This window comes from Pseudopipra pipra, chromosome 2 (assembly GCF_036250125.1).
Source record: "Pseudopipra pipra isolate bDixPip1 chromosome 2, bDixPip1.hap1, whole genome shotgun sequence".
Classification (NCBI taxonomy): domain Eukaryota; kingdom Metazoa; phylum Chordata; class Aves; order Passeriformes; family Pipridae; genus Pseudopipra; species Pseudopipra pipra.
The window spans coordinates 27,672,369-27,691,074 of NC_087550.1; the positions used below are offsets into that span (position 1 = coordinate 27,672,369).

The 18,706-nt window shown below is 37.5% G+C and overlaps 1 protein-coding gene across 1 annotated transcript in view; it reads right to left on the reverse strand.

The window, feature by feature from the left end:
• The window catches only part of MAN1A2 (mannosidase alpha class 1A member 2), a 133,070-nt gene that overhangs the window by 101,275 nt on the left and 13,089 nt on the right, over nucleotides 1-18,706 (reverse strand). Inside the window, exon 2 of the mRNA XM_064644562.1 lies at nucleotides 3,671-3,926. Coding sequence (XP_064500632.1) covers nucleotides 3,671-3,926 — 256 coding nt within the window. The remainder of the gene's footprint in view (nucleotides 1-3,670; nucleotides 3,927-18,706) is intronic.

The following is an 18,706-nucleotide window of genomic DNA, read 5'->3' on the forward strand; positions in this document are numbered from 1 at the left end:
GTTTGTTCTTAAAATACCAGTTAATTAAACACCATAGCATTTTTTAAAAGCCAGAACAGCAAGCTAATATACAAAGCACATATTGTAAGCAGGTGGAAAACCTTTTCTTCTTGAAGTTGTCATTGTGCATCTAAAATAATCAGCCAATTCATAAATACTGCTTATTGGAATAACTGAATAGTTTGTTAGAAGAAGACAGACAAATTTTGCAATTCTGTAAATTAGTTACACTTGAGAATACAATGTAACACTACATATAATTATCAGAACCAAAGACACAAAAAAAACCCCAAGATGCAGATTCTGCTCCCAGTTTATTTCACAACCTTAAGAAGGCTCCCTCTCTGTGCTCAGCAAGCATTGTTATTATATAAAGCTTTCAAATGTTTTACAAAGCTCTCTTAAGAGCATTACACAATTTTTTTTCTTTTATATGCATTTTTTTGAAATCAAAGTAAGACTTTTTAAAATATTTAAGTACTGAGAAATCACTTTTTATACAGAGATCTGTTAAAAAAAAGACTTTATCAAGCTGTTATTTGGAAAGAAAAATTGGTAATACATTTTCTGTAAAAATAATAGAAACTAAATCCTCATTTGAAAACTTCCCAGCCTTTCTCACAACTGTAAAGACCCGTGTGTGGTGTGTGTTCCATACTGTCCCCATCATTCAGCCTAATTCTACACAGTTTTCCACCATTTGATAAGAGGTGAAACAGGTTGAATACCATCATTAGTTTCATGCATTTAAACAGTCTAAAGCTGTTCTCTGAGAGTGAAGTTCCTCAAACGTGCACCAGGACACTTTACAGTAAACCAAGGCATAGGTCAAATGTCTTCCTGGGACCCTCTGGAATTCTGAAGCCAGATATGCAGCCTTCAAAGAGCTAGGAGCTTCCCTGTGCTATTTTTTAGGCCTCAATCCAGGCAACTATAATGTCTTGCATGTCACAAATGCTATATGTGCTAGTTGCAGACCAATGTTAAGAGAGATTGTCTCCTGAAACTTGTTCTTTTTTTTGCTAAGTCTCCATCTCATCTACCAAGACAACGTGTATTAGTCTATACTGGTTACATAAAACAGTGAGAGAGCAACTCAGTGATGAACATAACATATTTCAAAATGCACTTCACGTCTCTGGAATCACTAAAGCCTTCTCTGAGACATCTGATGCTGCCAAAAACAGGTTTCAGGCAAAATATTATCCATCTGACACTGTCAATACATGTTTTATCTCAGCCACATTGTATTCATTGCAACACAGCAGATCCAAAACCCAGAAGAGGACCCAAAGGCCAAAAAAAATGACACTGTACCAACATGGGTTTCTCAGCATTATCATTTGACTGCTCTCCCTAGAAGACCTTCTGCCCCTGTATTTTATGTCTTTTCATATCTGCTGTAGAAGTGATAATCTGCTGCCCTGCATGAAAAAAAATTAAAAATTCTGGAAATCACCTGATACCAACAAGTACCAGTACTAACAAGACTGATTCAATGAAGGCAATTCACACAAAGACAAATTTCAGTCATACTAGTATGATCCTGGACTGTTCAAGCAAAGTGGTCACACAACTGAAGACTGCATAGTACAAAGGCATTATTATCCTAACTGAAGGACTTACCTACCCAATACATAGACCCACAAAAACCTTTTGTCTGGCTATGAAAAGCTACACCTCAGAAACCACAACAGTAGTCATCAACAAGTTATGCAACAGAAAAACAGATTGTCAGCGTGACTCACACGTAGGCCGATCACCAAAAAAAGGAGTAAGCCTTTTACAGCACGAGGTGTGTGGCAACTGCAGCTAAGGATCACCAGAACTATAACCTAGTGATCCTCACAAACTACCCTGAATTCCTTACAAATAGATATACCTTCAGGTTTAGATCAGCAAGAATTGTCCAAATTTTACTACTTATTCATGACACCAAAAAAATTGCCATTCTGTATTAGCCTATAGCTCATCATCTCCTCTCAGTCTACATTCTGACCAAACAACCTCAGAAATGTAAATATCAATTTTCAACCCTCCCTCCAATTCCAGGCTTGATCTAGAGGAACTTTGGTTGATAATTTCTTCCAGCTAGTTCTTCATTGTTAGCTGGGTTCAGTAATTTTGCAGTTCTTGGTCAACTCAATTTTATTCCATCCATTAAATCCATCAGTGGCAAAGGTGTTTAACTACAGTAATCTGTAGTAAAAATTAAGAAGTGTTGGCAACTACATGACCATACCCATTCACTGTTCATCTTCAGAGACATTTTGAAAAGCAAAATACCCTGTATATTACAGAAAACGTTTGAAGACATAGGCTTGAAAAGTAGTAGAGCCTTTTCAAATCCACAGTTCAGTGCTGTCCTTTGGGAAACAGCCCTAACCAAGCAGGGTAAAAGAGGTCCAATATTCCACACACAACTTCTCAGTCAGAAGTACTTCTGCAATAATCACTAACGGGCACATCTTGTGGGGAAGGATTTGCTACTTCAGAGATTCAAATTGTGATACAGCTCTGTATGTAGTAACTACTACCAACAGTGACACGGCCCCACGCTGTATCTCTCGTGTATCATAAGCAGTTGTTCATTACTTGGTAAGAGTGGATTCCATCTAGTTATCATTAATATTCAAATTAAAATTCCAGGTTGGGTGATCTACCCACAGCGTGGCACACACTTCAACTACAACTCCTTCCTGTGACAAGGACAGGTGTATGACTGATCTCTGTTTGGTTTTATGAGCTAACTAAACTCAGATTAGAATTTAAAAGAAGATTGAGCTGATGTAAATACTTAGTGCTGTGGTCCTGGATGTTCTTTAATAACAGAGCCTGTGCTTGTCTAACTCTGGCTGAACCATTCCTGCTTGCTAACCCGATTTTTAGGCATAAAACTAATCAGATTGTAGGAAAGAAAAAGAAAAATAAGGCCGTACGAGATTTCTGCCGTATTAGTTAGAAGTACAGACTCAGAAAAATGCCTGGCAATAGTAATAGGAAATTGGCACTGCCAGGGCAAAAGAGGGCAACAAATCTCATGGCCAATCAGGAGTGGAGAGGGTAAGACCAGAAACAGCAATTTCCATAGCATAAGTGCCACAGAATCAAAAGCCTAAGCAAACATCTTAGTTTACGTCATTTACCTGTAAAACATTCAAGCTACTTAAATTAACTCATAAGGAAAAAAAGACCTTCTGCTAATACTTGAAAATTATTAAAAATAGTCATATGCTTTTCAAAATAAAACTTCAGTGTGTCTAAAAATTTATCTTTTCAATCTACTTTTTAAACTTTTAAAACTATCCTGTGATACAGTAACATAACCCATTCTTTGAAAGGAAACTGACAGTCATGCTCTACTTTAAAGATGCTCTTGTTACTGTTCCCTGAGTCAATAACAAACTCACTTTGAACTCATACCACTAAGCTGAAGAAATCCTTAAAATAATTTTTATGTTGTTATCCAGTGAAATATTAACACTCCAACACAAGGAAAAAAAAGCAATAATGCTGATGCTCATTAATACCTGTGCACTTTTATCTTACTGTTTATTAAAAGATTTGTAGACCTGTTTTTCTCTTCTTTTTTGTATAAATCATAGCAACTAAATGCCATACAAATTACTGCTATCAGATACAAGAACACAGAGGACCACATCATCTTTACCTCTTTAACTTTGTTCCTCTTCTCTCGGATATCCGGGTCTGCTGGTTCTCCACTGTTTATCCCTATTAGATTTGGTAAAGGAACAGGGGGCAGTGGCTTGCTGTCTTTCTTTTTCAATTCTTGCACTACTTTGTTCTTTTCTGTCTGAATCTCAGCTTGAATTTCATCACGTGATTTCTTCAATTTCTCCTTAGCCTCTTCCAGAGCCTTTTCATGATCTGCTCGGATCTTATTTCTCAGACGTTCCTCTTCTTCTCTAGAGACACAAATGCTAGTCAGCATCTCATTACTAAAAACATATTGCTTATAAACAAACTGCAGCTTCAAAACAGAATCCACATCCCCAGCTGGTTTACTCTGAGTAATTCCAATGTTTCAGACAAGCTTACTGTATTATGTTAGTGCACAATCCTAAGCTATTTTTGCCATGAACCCCAAAAGAACACCACACACATCAGCAACGTTATTGTGGAAATATGTATCATAGGAGTTTTCTAGATTATGTCTCAGCACCTTTGCTTGTCCACTCAAGAATTTAGAGAGGAAAAGACCTACATCCTGTACTTCAAATACAGGATGTGTGCAGAGGCACATCTAGCAAACATTCCTTTTTTTTTTTGTTGTTATAAATCAGAAGGTCTCTTCCTCACCTTCTGCACAATAAATAGATTGTACGCAACTTGCCAAGATCTGAAGTAAAGTAACCACTACCAAAAAAAAGAAAAAAAATCACAGCCACTTCTTTTATTACCAACCTCCACTGCAGCATGTTTTCTCTTGAATTCAGAACACACTATTCCAATCAGTACAGTCCTTAAACCCCAAAGGTTAAAAGTAGAATTAATTATAAAGCCATTTAGGAGCATAAGAGCTTTTAGTAAAACATGATTTTGAAATTCACTGTCAACAAAATCAACACCATCTTGGTTTTAAGCAGTATCTTACGATGTGATCTTTAATGATCAGATAAAGTTTTAAGATTCACACTCAAAACAAAGAGTGCTGGTTTAAAGCCTGGTTTAAACAAGAGATTATTCTAACAACAGACAAAAATGGCCCATTCCAGTTCTAAATTATTTCAAGGCATCAGAAAGATGGATCTCTCAATATAGCACAACCTTTTCAAGCTTCTTTAAAATACAGAGTTGCCCAATGACTAATGTAAGTCAAAAAAAGCTGTAGGGATTTAAAACAAGCACTAGGTTAAAAATGCATTGTTACCTAAAGAGTACTTTATCACCCTTTACATTTTTCTGAAGTGCTATTAGGTTTATATCTAAAATAAATTATAGCAGCATTATTACCTTCAATATTTCAGTACTAGAAATACAAAGCAACATTTTAATAGATGCGCCGACTGAAGGGCTTTTAAATGGAAGTTCTTCAGTCACTTTTCTCAATATGACTCCGGTCACATCCATATTAAAACATTAACATCCCAAACATTAAAAAAGCAAAGGACTGAGCTCCTCAATTTCACTGTCAAATCCAAGCTCATTAATACTGTCAAACAGTATCAGTGCCTCTCTCCCTCAACCGAGGAGCAAAGAAACAACCTTCAAAGTGGCAAAACGCTATTATAAAAAGAGAAAACACAAGTAATGCCATTTAGGATAACTTTTACTTCTACTATGACCCACTTATATGGGGAAAAAACTTCCCTGTATTCCTGCAAAAGTTACTCACATTTCGGTGTGGCAGTACATGTGCTCAATTTTCAATAACAAAACAGATGAAAATTTCTACCACCTGAAAGATTTGAAACCTTGGGAAGCTTTTCCAAGGCTAGCAGAGGGCTCTGTGTAAGATGCAGTTAGAGAGAATGAGGTCCCCAGAACAAGACATCCTTCCCACACCAAGAGACATGTTCTCACCAAGAGACAGCAGCTGTACAGGAGCCAAAGGGAGGGCTGACGAAGAATGAGAAATCGGAAGTGTTACTGAACGGTTAAAAACCAAAATAATTCAGTGTGGGAATAATGTATTTTGGAGGTACATTTCTCATATTCAAAACTCAGTTTCTGGAGGCAAGTGACAGTCTTTATTTTCTGACCAAATTTACTAACATTTTCTTACTAGATACTGGAATTCTTTTGCAAAGCATCAACCATCACTGAAATGCTTGAACTTTTCGAAAAAAAATGGTAACAATTTATCTCAGACCTTAATAAAAATATGTTCAAGGTATAGTCACACAACCCTAATTTGAAGAAGCTTTACAATGAGTGTGCTTTATTGATAAATAAAAATGCTTTCAGTAAACCCCACAGTTAACTTGTATGTCCCCAAATACAATTCCCCTAAGTGAAAAAGATTAATGAAGTTTTAGTAGCTACAGTGACTCTGACTCACTGGAATGAGTCACTGGTGATGTGCTTTGTGCACCTTCACAATTTTGCACCATCAAGATCAAGTGCCAGGAAGATTTCGCTTTTACCTTTATTTTGAATTTTCAGTCCCAGGTGCTGCATACAACAGTAATAATAAAAGCTCCATAACTCTACCAACTTCATCGATTCAAATCATTTGAATCATCTAGATTCAAACTGCATGAAACAGCCATAAATCAGAAAACAAGTTTTGAACTTACATCTGCCTACACTGCAGACATCACTGCATAAATATACAAAAGCTGTTGATTTCTCCAGCAATATAATCCAATTAGAGTCATTAAGGAGGTTTGAATGACAGTCTGCTTTCCTTCAGTCAACCAGAATAAAACACACAGAGACTCAATAGAGATGAAAAATTCTAGCGCTAACTGTATGATCAGCTCAAAGCCTTCCTTCCAGGAAGTGACATTTTGAGATAAACATAAGATAAACAGTAAGATGAAGAGAAAGGTCAACAGGTATTTGAGGGAGTTTACAGGAGATAGTACAAGAGCTTCTTCTGCAGACACATACTCTCAGTGCAATTACCAATGATGGACAGCAGGAACTACAAGATATGTCATATTCTGTGTGCCAGCTGAAGACATATTTTACCAAATATATTCATGAACACGGCTCTAATGGAAGAAAAATCACACTCCTAAAATCAATACCACATGTTTCTTCTGAGTTCTTAAGCAACAAGAACTAAGTGAAAATACAGAATAAAGTTAATGAGAAGACTGGATATGTGTGAGCAGCTGACACCCCCTCAAGTCACCAACAAGCTCCTCAGCCAGCATAAGAAAGGGTAAGCAGCAGTTTAATGCATGTAGATAGCACCACATCCAAATTCTCAGAGTTAAAGAGACCTCACAAAGAATCAATCTAAAAATATAAGATTGGAAAGAATCCCAGCATAAACACATATACCAAAACGTGTCAAACTGTTTCCGTATCCCACCCCCGCTTCTAAGCAACCTAAGTAAACTTAAAATTTAGAGTATTTGAGCAAATCTTCAAAAACCTTATCTAATAGAAAGCTGCTTTCTTCTAGTCATCCCAAAAGCTTATTCAAAAGTCTCAAAACAGAGATTCAAGTACCATAAAACTACAGCAGAAGCTACTTCAAAACAAGCAATGCTATTAAAAGAACCTGTGATTAGACTATTTTCGCCAGTAAGAACCATAAATAGACCTAATAATTACAATCTGAAACTCAAAACAGGTGCAAGTATTTTAAACAATCACTGCAATTAACTATTGCAGCTGCTTATGTAGGAACACTGAACACTCTCAAAGTGTCCAAAAACTGTCTAAATATCATTCGGAAAAGACCACAAATTATAATGCTTGATAAGCAAATCACTAACCAAAACTTAAAGTGCTTTAATTATGTACACAGTAGTGAGCCTTCTGAACAGCTTCACTTGCCAATGACTTTAAACAAAGTCTTTCCTATCTGCTGTGACACAGCATGTTCTTTAGAAAGTGAACTGCAAAAAAAAATCTGTAAAAATGTTTTCAAATTTCTTTGTAAGATTCAAGATAAAAAAAGAAAATAAAAATTAGAATGGAGTCAAGAAAAGTAAACTGGCCACCAGCAACTGTTCTCTCCACTAAAAAAGCAGACCACTGGCTCACTATAGCAAAAGGACATCCAGTTTATTATCATTTGGAGTTTCAGCAAGTGGATAGGCAAGAACTGTTAAAGCACATAAATATTTGTGTAAGCCTGTCATTCAGAAACAACCTCCTATGTGGAAATTCTAAACTTTTACCCTTTGGTCAAAATGCAGAATATTCCCATTTCAATCCTTCTCCCTTATGGGAGACAACAGTTCATTATGACATCAGAAGGGAACAGATCTAATTCACTTTGAAAAATTATTGTTAAACTTTTCCAGATACAGAAAACCTGTGGAAAGGGACCTGGGAGTCCTGGTCAACATCATGTTGAATATGAGTGGAAGTGCCCTTGCAGCCAGGAGGGCCAACCGTGTCCTGGGGGCATCAGGCAAAGCATCACCAGCCTGTCAGCTGTGTCAGGGGAGGTTTAGGCTAGATATTAGGAAAAGGTTCTTCAGCAGAGGGTGGTCAGGCACTGAAACAGGCTCCCCCAGAAAGTGGATGTCCAAGAGGTGTTTGGACAACACTCTCAGGCACACGGTGTGATTCCTGGGGTTGTCCTGTGCAGGACCAGGAGTGGACTCAATGAATCTTTGCGGGTCCTTTCCAACCCAAGATACTCTATAATTCTATGATTCATAGCCCAGAAAATTAAACCAAATAATAGATTCCTTGAGTGGTTTATTTTCAACAAAAATGACAGTAGAATTTATTTCTAGCAAGTGATTAGATTTGCATGTGAACATGAGTAATGCTCTTCAAACATAAGGAACGTGAGATAAGAGTCCTTATTCAACTCCTATCCCTCTCCATTCAGTTTCAGTTTGCCTTTTGACCTTTTTCATGTTCCTATTTCCTGCCTTTCTTTACTATTATTTGTACCAGCTTAGGCTAGTTTGCTTCCTTGGTCTTCTACAAAGGCAGGGCCACCACACTGAAAGCCAGTCCTCCTCACTTGCATCATTTGACTTATTTGGACCACGCTAGGGAGAAGCGAGAATTAATGCAGTGACACAGGCACTCTCCTCCAATACTAAATACCCCCTCCTAAAGTTCCTGTAGACCTCCTCCAAATAAAACTTCCTTCCACTTCTGTGAAATCATGTCCCTAATTGATCTCTTTTGCAGCCAAATCTTAGACCAAGACTCTGGGCTGTCAGCCAGATTGGTCTCTAAATCTCTCATCTCTATCGTAGAAGCTCACTGATTCTGTTTCAGATCTGCTCTCTTGTCTAAACCAAAACCTCAGCCTCTGACATGTCTTTGTAGATAGTTAGGTGTCACCTTCAAGCCAAATGTAATTTAACTTTTAATCTTCTTTCCACATCTTTTGTTCAGCAATGGAAACTTTTCCATTGCCCAGATTGCCAGTGTCTGCGCATTCTTTCTGCTTAGTTTCCGTGTATTTTAAATTCAGTCTTTCTTAACCCATAGTTATAAGCCCTCAGAGCTTGATCTTGTTCCTTTCATACAGCAATTCACCTAGGAAGACAATCCACTTAACTACTGGCATCCTTAGACTGCCTTTCTGTACTTTTTTTTCCCTTCAACTTTAACTCATTATATGTATTTTTTTAGACAATTGAAAAACATGGCTACTTCCAGATGTCCAGTATGTTAAATTCATGGATTTCCATGCTGGTCATTAAAGATGACCAGCTGCTCCTTGTTAATCCTTTGCTGTCTCTTCCCAATTGTTTTCCTTTGTCTCATAATTAAGGTATAGCCTTTGGAAGCTGCTCTGGAATGAGGACAAGCAAAATCCTTGGGGAAACATATTTAGAGAGAATTTCAAAAACACAGAATGAGTGGGCACACAGAACTTGCAGAAGAGAGTGGAGAGTTGAAGCACATCCCTTACACATGAAGACCAAGTCCTCTGCAAAACTGCAAGTCTAAAAGAGCCTGAGTATTCCCAGGTATCTTTTATAAGATTTTGGAACATAGCTAGGATCTTTGTGAATCATCATATGGAAATACTTCATTAATAAAGAGCATGAACATATGAGAAATCTCTTTTTTTCTTTCATAACTATAATAAAAAGAAAACGTACCTTCCAGTTAAGAATAAAACAATACATATTACACAATCAAATGTGGAACATGTATAACCTTTGATGGAACAAAAAAAAAACAACCAACAAAACAAAACCTATGCAGGCGAGGGATCATCCTTTGGAAATTATTTGCTTCTGATGTTATGAATGTTGACATGGACAGAATTGGTAAAACTTATCTTGAGAATCTATCAAGTGCTGTGGCCATTAGCAAAGGCATTTTTTCTTCACCTCTGTAGCAGCCACATTATTCCAAGCACCAATGCAAAAAAATGAGAAGGGTGCCAAGCTCAAGTCAGTGACTTCCTTGGGACCTGGAAGCACTGTCATAGCTGCTACAGTCAGCTTAAGTTTTACCAGTGAAGAAAAGCAGATGTTTTCTACAAACACTCCTACAGCTGCATTTACACCAGCAGTAGGAATTTCTCAATGCTAAGAAGGGTCACTAGAGACTGCACAAATATTTTAAGCTTACTGTAACTATGAAACTAAGAAGTTTCATGTATCAGCTGAAACAGATTTTAAGAAGAATCAGATCAACATACTTTTTAAGACTACAACAGCAATGAAAGCAATTTTCACTAGTGAGGAGCAAATAAAACAAATTACACAAGTTTTCAACTGTATACAAGTAAACTCATTCAGTTTTTAGTGTCTTAATGTCATTCAGGTACAAAAACACTTCATTAGAAAAAGCAAAAAGTTCAACAATGTAGAGTTTTCAATCACTACAGCTCTATCAAACACATCTCATTTAGATCTGTTTTGCTTACACAACGTAAAACAGAATACAACTACATTTGCCTCAAGGCACTAACACAATCAAAAACAGGCATTATTTCAGATTTTTTGATGATTAAAGAAACTTGAGTTAACATCTGCAGCTAATTACATCTGTGCAGAATACTTAGCCTCTGCAGAACAAAGTCTTAAATCTGATTGTCAAAGTACTTACAACACTAATACAGAGGGAAAAGAAATTTATCTTTTAGGAATCCAGCTTACTTCTAAAAAGGTACTCTGAAAAGCCTAAGTCCTACTAAAACTTCAGGAAATTTAGGATCTCTTCACATTCTATCAAGAAAACTGAATGAGAAGAAGGGTGCTACCTGCCCTGTGCAAAATGATTTTAAATAGCTTCCTGTCTCCTAACACCATACTGACTAGAACATCAGATCTTCCTTTCCAACTAGTATCCCAATGAGATAGACTTTATTTATTTAAAAGTAATAAAGATAAAAGAATGTCACAAGAAACAGGAGTGACAAACACATATAGACTATAGGAATAAGAAACAGAAAAAGAAATCAGTACTGAACAAGTGAACTGGGTAGGATAAAAAGTTAACAACTCTTCATCTGGAAATCTAAGGTTTATTTTGATGTGAGATTCAAACAGCACCAAAAAATAGTAGGATAATTCTAATTCAAAACTTCAGAACCCCACTACGATTAACAATGTCAAACCACAGAATTTTCTACTACAAACCATTCTAAGTCATTGGAAACACTGCTGTTGTACAATTTAAACATGTACATAGTAATGTATTTAAACTCAACTCACCACGGTCAATTCTAATACAGAACGAACCACCATCTTGCATATTATATAATTTATTGATATAAAAGACAGTTTGATCACGGCAGAATAATACTTAGCTGGTCCTATGATACTGAGAAAGCAATGAACCGAGTTCTCATGCAAGAACAACGTGTCATCTTTGTGTCTTATTAAAGAAGGAATTTTTATAGATAAGCACATTTACATATAGGACAAAGCAGACCCATTGATGTTGGTGGTGCAGATCAGATACTGAAGCACAAGCTCAAGCAGAAATAAAAAGAACCAGAGAACTCCCACATACAGCATCAAGCTCTTAAATATTATTTCTGGTCTACTGCTACTGCCCAAAACTAAGTTTCCAATAGGAAAAAAAAAACAAAAAACAAAAAACAACAAAGAGTCAAACTCATTAACAGAAGTCAGGAAGGAAAATAAGAGTGGTACATTCTATGATTTGGCATATATCACAAAAGTTGCTGCAGAGTCTGAAGCATCAAAGCTCATCTTCCTCAAAGGTCACCATGCTACAATCTTTACAAACATTCCTTATTTTTCTTTATTCTATACAAAACTGAATATTTGCAAATTCGTGTTTTTCACAATGATAAACAAAGCTGCTTTGATAGTAGTTTTCCTGGGGAAAAGCTGATAACTTAGCCACCCATTATGAAACAGAATCCTAAAATTAGCCAGACTTCGACAGCTAATTTTAAATTAAAAAAAAACCAGATTCAAACACCTGAAAACCAAGAATATTACTGGTTTCTGCTACACCTTAATTCTTACCCTTTTGAGCACTTCAGACCCACAAATTGCATGTGAAACTACTATACTACTTAACATTTTAACATTCTTTGAAAAGTTTGTTTTCTCTAAAATATAATGCTTACATATTTTTTTACCTAAAGAAAATAAATCATTTCGTACAACACCAGCAAGTATTTTAGTATATGCTCTACAGAGGCTTGTACTACATCTTAAGCACTACACTGCTGACTTGCCACTCCTTTATCCTCTGTACCAACTACACTGCGTGAGAGTTGTGCCAAGATGGGATGCTGGGTTCATAACCTTAGACTTGTACAGGAATTTTGGGATTAGATGGGGATAAAAATGAGAATGAAGTCTAGAGGAGTTCTTCCCAGAGGAAGAAAAAAGTTTCTGGAGGCATGCAGAAAATCTTCAGGAGTAGTGGAAAGGACCCAAATAGCCTCCAGAAACTGAACCAGTTTTGAGTAGGAGCCTTAGTTGGTTGAAAAATTCCTTTCTCCTCTGCATATACACATGTTAAAGGAATTTCTCAGCACATCTCTTGATTACAGCACGCCCTTACTCAAGCAGTTCGGCCCAAAAAGAGAACAGGTGATATTTGTTTGACTAATAAGCTATGAAGAGTTTTCTAACATTTCACCTGACACAGAGAAACAGCAATATATGAGAGAATGTTTAAGCAAAAGAGAAACAGGATTCTACCTGTTTATGTTCATAAGATATAGCTTGAAAACTCTCCTCCAGCAGCTATCAAAAGCTTGTGGAAATCACTGCGTAAGAATAGCACATATCACAGAGAGAGCTGCATTTACTCCTTGCAATGGGAAGTGCTTAATACAAATGTTTTAAGTACTTAATATAACACAATAGCCTCATTCTCCACAGGTGGTAGGACAGATGATGCTTCTGTGGCATTCTACACAGACATTATAAGTTTGTTCTGAAATGAAAGAACAGGAGGGGACATACTTGAGAAGAATTTGGCCAAAAAGCCCCACATTAAACATGTGATTCCAGGAAGATCAATAATAGAAGGAAGGAAACTCCTGGTCTACTTTTGGTTTGAAAAAAAAAAAAAAAAACCAAACAAAAAACCAAGCAAACCATTAAACAGACCATGAAAACATTTCAAGCAACACAATCAACAAGCAAACAACTCTATCAACCAACTTTTGACTTTATTTTGTTAAGAACAGGGCTTGAAAGCATTTAGTTTCAAATAACAATCAGAAAAAAAAGTTAAACATCAACTGTGAGCAGTAACATCTTACTGACTTTTAAAAGTATCAAATAAGCAACCTTAAGATCAGAGCCTGAAACAACAGAAAATAGGCTGTCAAAAGACATTTGCTGCATAGAATTGTCATGGGGTAAGGGAGTGTTTTTTAATGAAACTAAGAAGCAATCACTAAAAATTATGACAATCATTTTAACATCCTAGTGTTTCAAAACGGTAATGCTGGAGCTTTTCATCCATAAGAGGATCCACCATTTGAGCTAATAGCAGGAAGCTGTCATCCTCTATCAGTTACTATGTAGGTAAACAACAGAGGAAGAAAAGAATACCTTGACAGGGTTTCACACATATCAGCTTGCAGCAGAAAAAAAAAAAAAAAGACTCCAGCTACAGTTTCACATTATATTTAAGTTGATTAATACCCAGTTACTGCCAAGTAAAAGGTCTCAACAGTAATAAGGCAAGGATCCGATGGAAACTGAGGACTACTGTATAAAAACGCAGTGAGATAAATAAACTGATGGGACATCCCAAACAACATTTAGAGCACAGATCACCAAAGCATGCACAAGCCATGGCAGGTTAAGCTTTGGGAAATTTTTCTGACAAACTCCCAGGGAACCCATCTGCAGACACAACTTCCAGCTGGAGAAGCGATGACACTGCCTTCACTGAGGCAGAGAAGTCCACCTGTGTGGGCTGGTAAGAAAATATCCCTGAGTAATTATGAGTTGCACACCATCAGCAGGGGTTCCCTCTGCTCATCACCAGCCAGAGACTGCAAAGGAACACAGCTTCCCTGGCATTGACACAGACACTTGTGACTAGAAAATTAACAGTTCTTTAGAAACAAGTCAACTAGTGCATGAAGGATGCTTGTATATCCCATACATGCTTTATTAGGTTAAAAACTAATTGTGTACGACTGCAGCATTAATAGCATGATCAATTGTAATAGTCTAAATACTGGGTTTTGTAATAAAGGATATTATAACTCTATATGCCTTATGTTGGTCACCATCTCTGTGCAAAACATTCTTTTTTCAGGGCTTTAGTGGCCCTACAGAAGCAAGCTCACTTAGTCCTTATGCTGGTACTCAGGAGACCGGGCAACAAGCCATTCAGCCAGTGGTGAGTTGAGCCAGCTGAAAAATTATGGATCATTTCAGACCAAATCAGGTCTCCTAACTGGCTGACTGCCCAAACACTGATGCTGGGGCAAGGATATAGGCAAGATTAAATGGCTGGGGGCACCACAGAACAGGACATGAGTTTCAAGTATTACAGACCTGCATGTTCAAAGATGTTAAAGTCCAAGTTATAAGATGCATGTTTTCTGCATACAAATTCACACAGCCATTAACCACAACCATTCCCTGCTATCACCTCTATCCCCACACTCAGCCATATGGTTTCCTCTTCTCTGGTTTACCCCATTGATACCTCTTCTTCCATCAGCAAGTCAGTCCCTACAATGCCAAATTTTATTTATGCCTGAGTATCACCTTCCTCCAAATGTCTCCTTTCTCTGATTAGTATCTCATTCAGCCAACGTCCACCTCTTCTTACACCTCAGACAACACTGATCTCTTTCTACTTAGGGACAAAGGGGAGGAAGCCAAAAGGCACCATTTCACAGTCATCCTATCCTCTTGTAGTTTGCTCCATGTGCAGTTTCCATCTCGGGCTCCCAGGAAAAGAAATTGCTGCTCCTCACTACCACCAAGTCCCCCTGTTAGCCCTGGCTCAATTTTCCCCTCCCCTCCAGGTTCCTGTTCCTAATCACATACTTCTTTCTTCCCCCCCGCCTCATGCTGGAAAAATGAAACTATATTGACTGAAGCAATGTCTTCTTCCTGATGTCTGTGTTCAAAAGGGGTACCACAGTTAGTATGATAGCTCTCTCTTTTTCAACTAGAATCCTTTAGGCAGCCTATCTCCAGCAGAAAACACCAAAACTCTCACCAACAGAAGAAAAACAGCTGGAGAACATAAGCAATCTAAAGCAATAGCCATGACATTAGTATGGTCTTAGTCTAAAAATTCCCAATTGTTCAAATACAAAATAAGTTGCCAGCAAAAAAAAAAAAAAAAAAAAAAAAAAAAAAAAAAAAGAACACACAACACATAAAGGGAGTGGCTGTTACAAAGTTAAAGTAGCAGTAGCATATAATGCAGACTCAGAGATGGCAAACTTTCAGGTAAGCAGATGGTACTAGACTTCTCTGCACAGGAAACCCTCTGGCAGGTCCTACATAGCTCTAAGGAAGTGACTACCCTCACACAGATGTTCTGTCGACACAAACTGCCACATGCTATTTTAATCACCCAGCCAAAGTTGCCTTGCACATCCCAGAAGCAACACTGCTTTAAATATTGGATTGGAAATTCACACATACTGCTCAGATTCATCTTCCTCCTCCTCCTATAATTGTTACCATACGGCTAACATGGTAAGTTGATACCTGTCTATCAATGTGTTCAAAATCAGAAGACTAGTTGCCATGCATGGCACCATAAGCCATGCACCGCAATGTTGTATGGCAGAGCTTGAAGAGAAAGACAAAGTGGGAAATCCTGGAATCTACTCTAGGGAAGTGATTCCATTATAGGAATCAACACTATTAGGGGCGTGCAGCTCAGTCCAAACACAGCAATTTCCCTTTACTTCTTCCTCTTGACACCAAGACTCAGCCATGCACAACCCTTCTGGCTATTACAGCATCAGTGCTACTCCACTCGCTGTGGCACAGCAGCAGCACTGGATTTGTCTGAAAGACACGGATCAGCTCATCACAGTGCAGGACTGGCGGGATCACTTCCTTCCCCTCTGTGAGGCAACACTTCAAAATGTAGTCCTGCTTACAGACATTGGATGAATTATGGGGCAATGACAGCAAAAAAAGAAAAAATAAAAAAGAGATTGTACTCAGTCTCAGAATACCAATAGCTTCCAGAAGATATTTAGACACAAGTCGTGAGAAAAGGCCCGGACAGGACAGGACCTGCAGACCATGTTCTGTTGTTAAACACAGTCATTGTTGTTTTGGGGAAGGAGGAGCAGGGGAGGGGAGGTATATCTATATGTACAGAGCACATATACTGTGACTCAAGAGAATTTCATATAGAATGATACAGACTGCAGAGTGGATATACTTAACAGTAATATTGGATTAATTAAAACAGAAATATAAGTCCTTCTCCCATGCAGCACCACTGGGACTACTTAGAGGGAAAGAACAGCAAGGTTTTATACCTCTCTACTTAGCAAATCAGCCAAAACAGTAACTAAAGATAGAGCAACAAAATACCTGCAAATCATGACGTACAGTCTAATCTGCACTGCTCCACAGAGCAAAACTGTATCTCATTACTCCCAAAGTTCTTTAATCTTGTCAGTAAAGCAGAGGATAAGAGACAACTGTGTGACAAATTATTTAGCCTTCTAGGTGCTTTTAATAAGTTTCCACATTAAAATAACCCACACTGCTAATGAAATACACAATTGTGATTCAAGAGACAGATAACTGGGTGTTGAGTTTTTTCCTTTTCAAAAAGGCCAGAAATGCAACAGAGGATCAGTAACTCCTCATCTGAAAAACTATAACAATGGAAGGCTCACACTACTCAGTACATCTATGAATACGGAAAGCAGGTTTTTGCACATCTGACAAGAATACAGCACCTATCATAGAATCACAAAAAGTTTGAGGTGGAAAGGGAACTCTGGAGGTCATCCGGTCCAACTCCCATATTCAGGCAGGGTCACCTAGAACTGATTGCCCAGGACCATGTCCAGATAGCTTCTGAATATCTTCAAGGATATAGATATCGTTGCCATAAATTATGCAGTGGAGTTTGCTCATTTGCTCCACTCCATGAGCAAACTGCATAGAATATGAATGATAAGCTTCACTCTGCAAAAGACATCTTCCCAATTGAAACATCTTCCCAACTGAGTAAACAATATTGCTGACAGCAAAATCCAGCACAAAGTCTAAGGAATGACTGACCCATAAACAAGGTAAGGATGTCAGCATCATGATGGTAAACATAACAGAATACAAAAAAAGTATAACAGAGGAAATTGTGATGTGTAAACTACTCTTACACATTACAAATAATTCATCCAAAGATGATTTGGCTTTCTTTGGGAATTGCTAAGCAAATCTTTTTTCATATATCTGCTATAAAAAAAATATTGTCAGGATACAAGAAACAAAATACAGCAAATGTCTCAGTAGTATGTACATCTAGAATTATCATGGATATTTTTCATAAACCTACGATAACATTAACAGATTAAGCTAATGCAATGAAATGTTGATTAAAAGCTATTTCCAGTATCAGTTAAATATCAACATTTTACAGGCTACACATACAGACTTTAGATGTATGCAACAACAGATGAGCTGGACACAAACCGCTCTTGACATGACCGAGACAGAAAATACACAGAAGTACTGTAGCTAAGAACATGAATCCAAAACAAGGAGAGAGATGGGGATATAAAATGTCTTAGCAATTTGGTCTTTGAATTGTCTTCATCAATAGAATTTCAAGTTTTTCAGAGAGCTTTATAAACAGTACATAGTACACACGTCTCTTCCTCTATTAGTTTGTGTAATATAATCATACATGCATCCAGCATGTAAAGTCTAATTTCTTCCTTCACCACCACCATATACAACTTCCTAAATTCCCAGCAACAAAATGCAGCTCATGGATAGATGTAGTTAAATGTTTGATTCCTCAAAGATTAAAATAAAATCTGTTTCATTAGCTCAAACTATTATGGCAACTTTCTTACCTCTTTCATGAAAAACAGATCATTTCACTAACGAATGTACCCATGCAATATGTACTATATAACAGTACATAACTAAGAGATGACTCAAACAGGATAACACCATTGATTTGACTAATGAAAACTCTGGAACTAGAAAACAACTCACAACTCTTTCCTTCATTTCACTGGCTGTAGGCAACAGTCATGTTTATTTTGAGTTCAGACCTAATAGCTTCAAACATACTGGTCCAGAGTAAACAAGCATATGGTCCCAAGATGACCAAATCATGAGATTCAACTCTTTTACAACTCAAAATCCAGTGTGAGCTTGGGCTGAGCTCCAAAAATAAACTGGAACCTTATGAGAGGATACTCTCACAGCTATAAGCTACCAAAGGTAAGAAACAGAATGTAATTGATGAGATACTAACTTAATCCAAGAGAAAAATATTGACTCCAAAAGGCATAAAAGCTGAAGAAAAAGTGGAGTTGGAATATGTTGACTCAGCCAGATCAAGAATCAACCCACTCCAAGATCAAAGGAGGCTGATATTTTCCTACCTTATACCTTCCAGGCCAGCAGAGACTCACTGAGCTGGTAAGCACATTAATCCACAG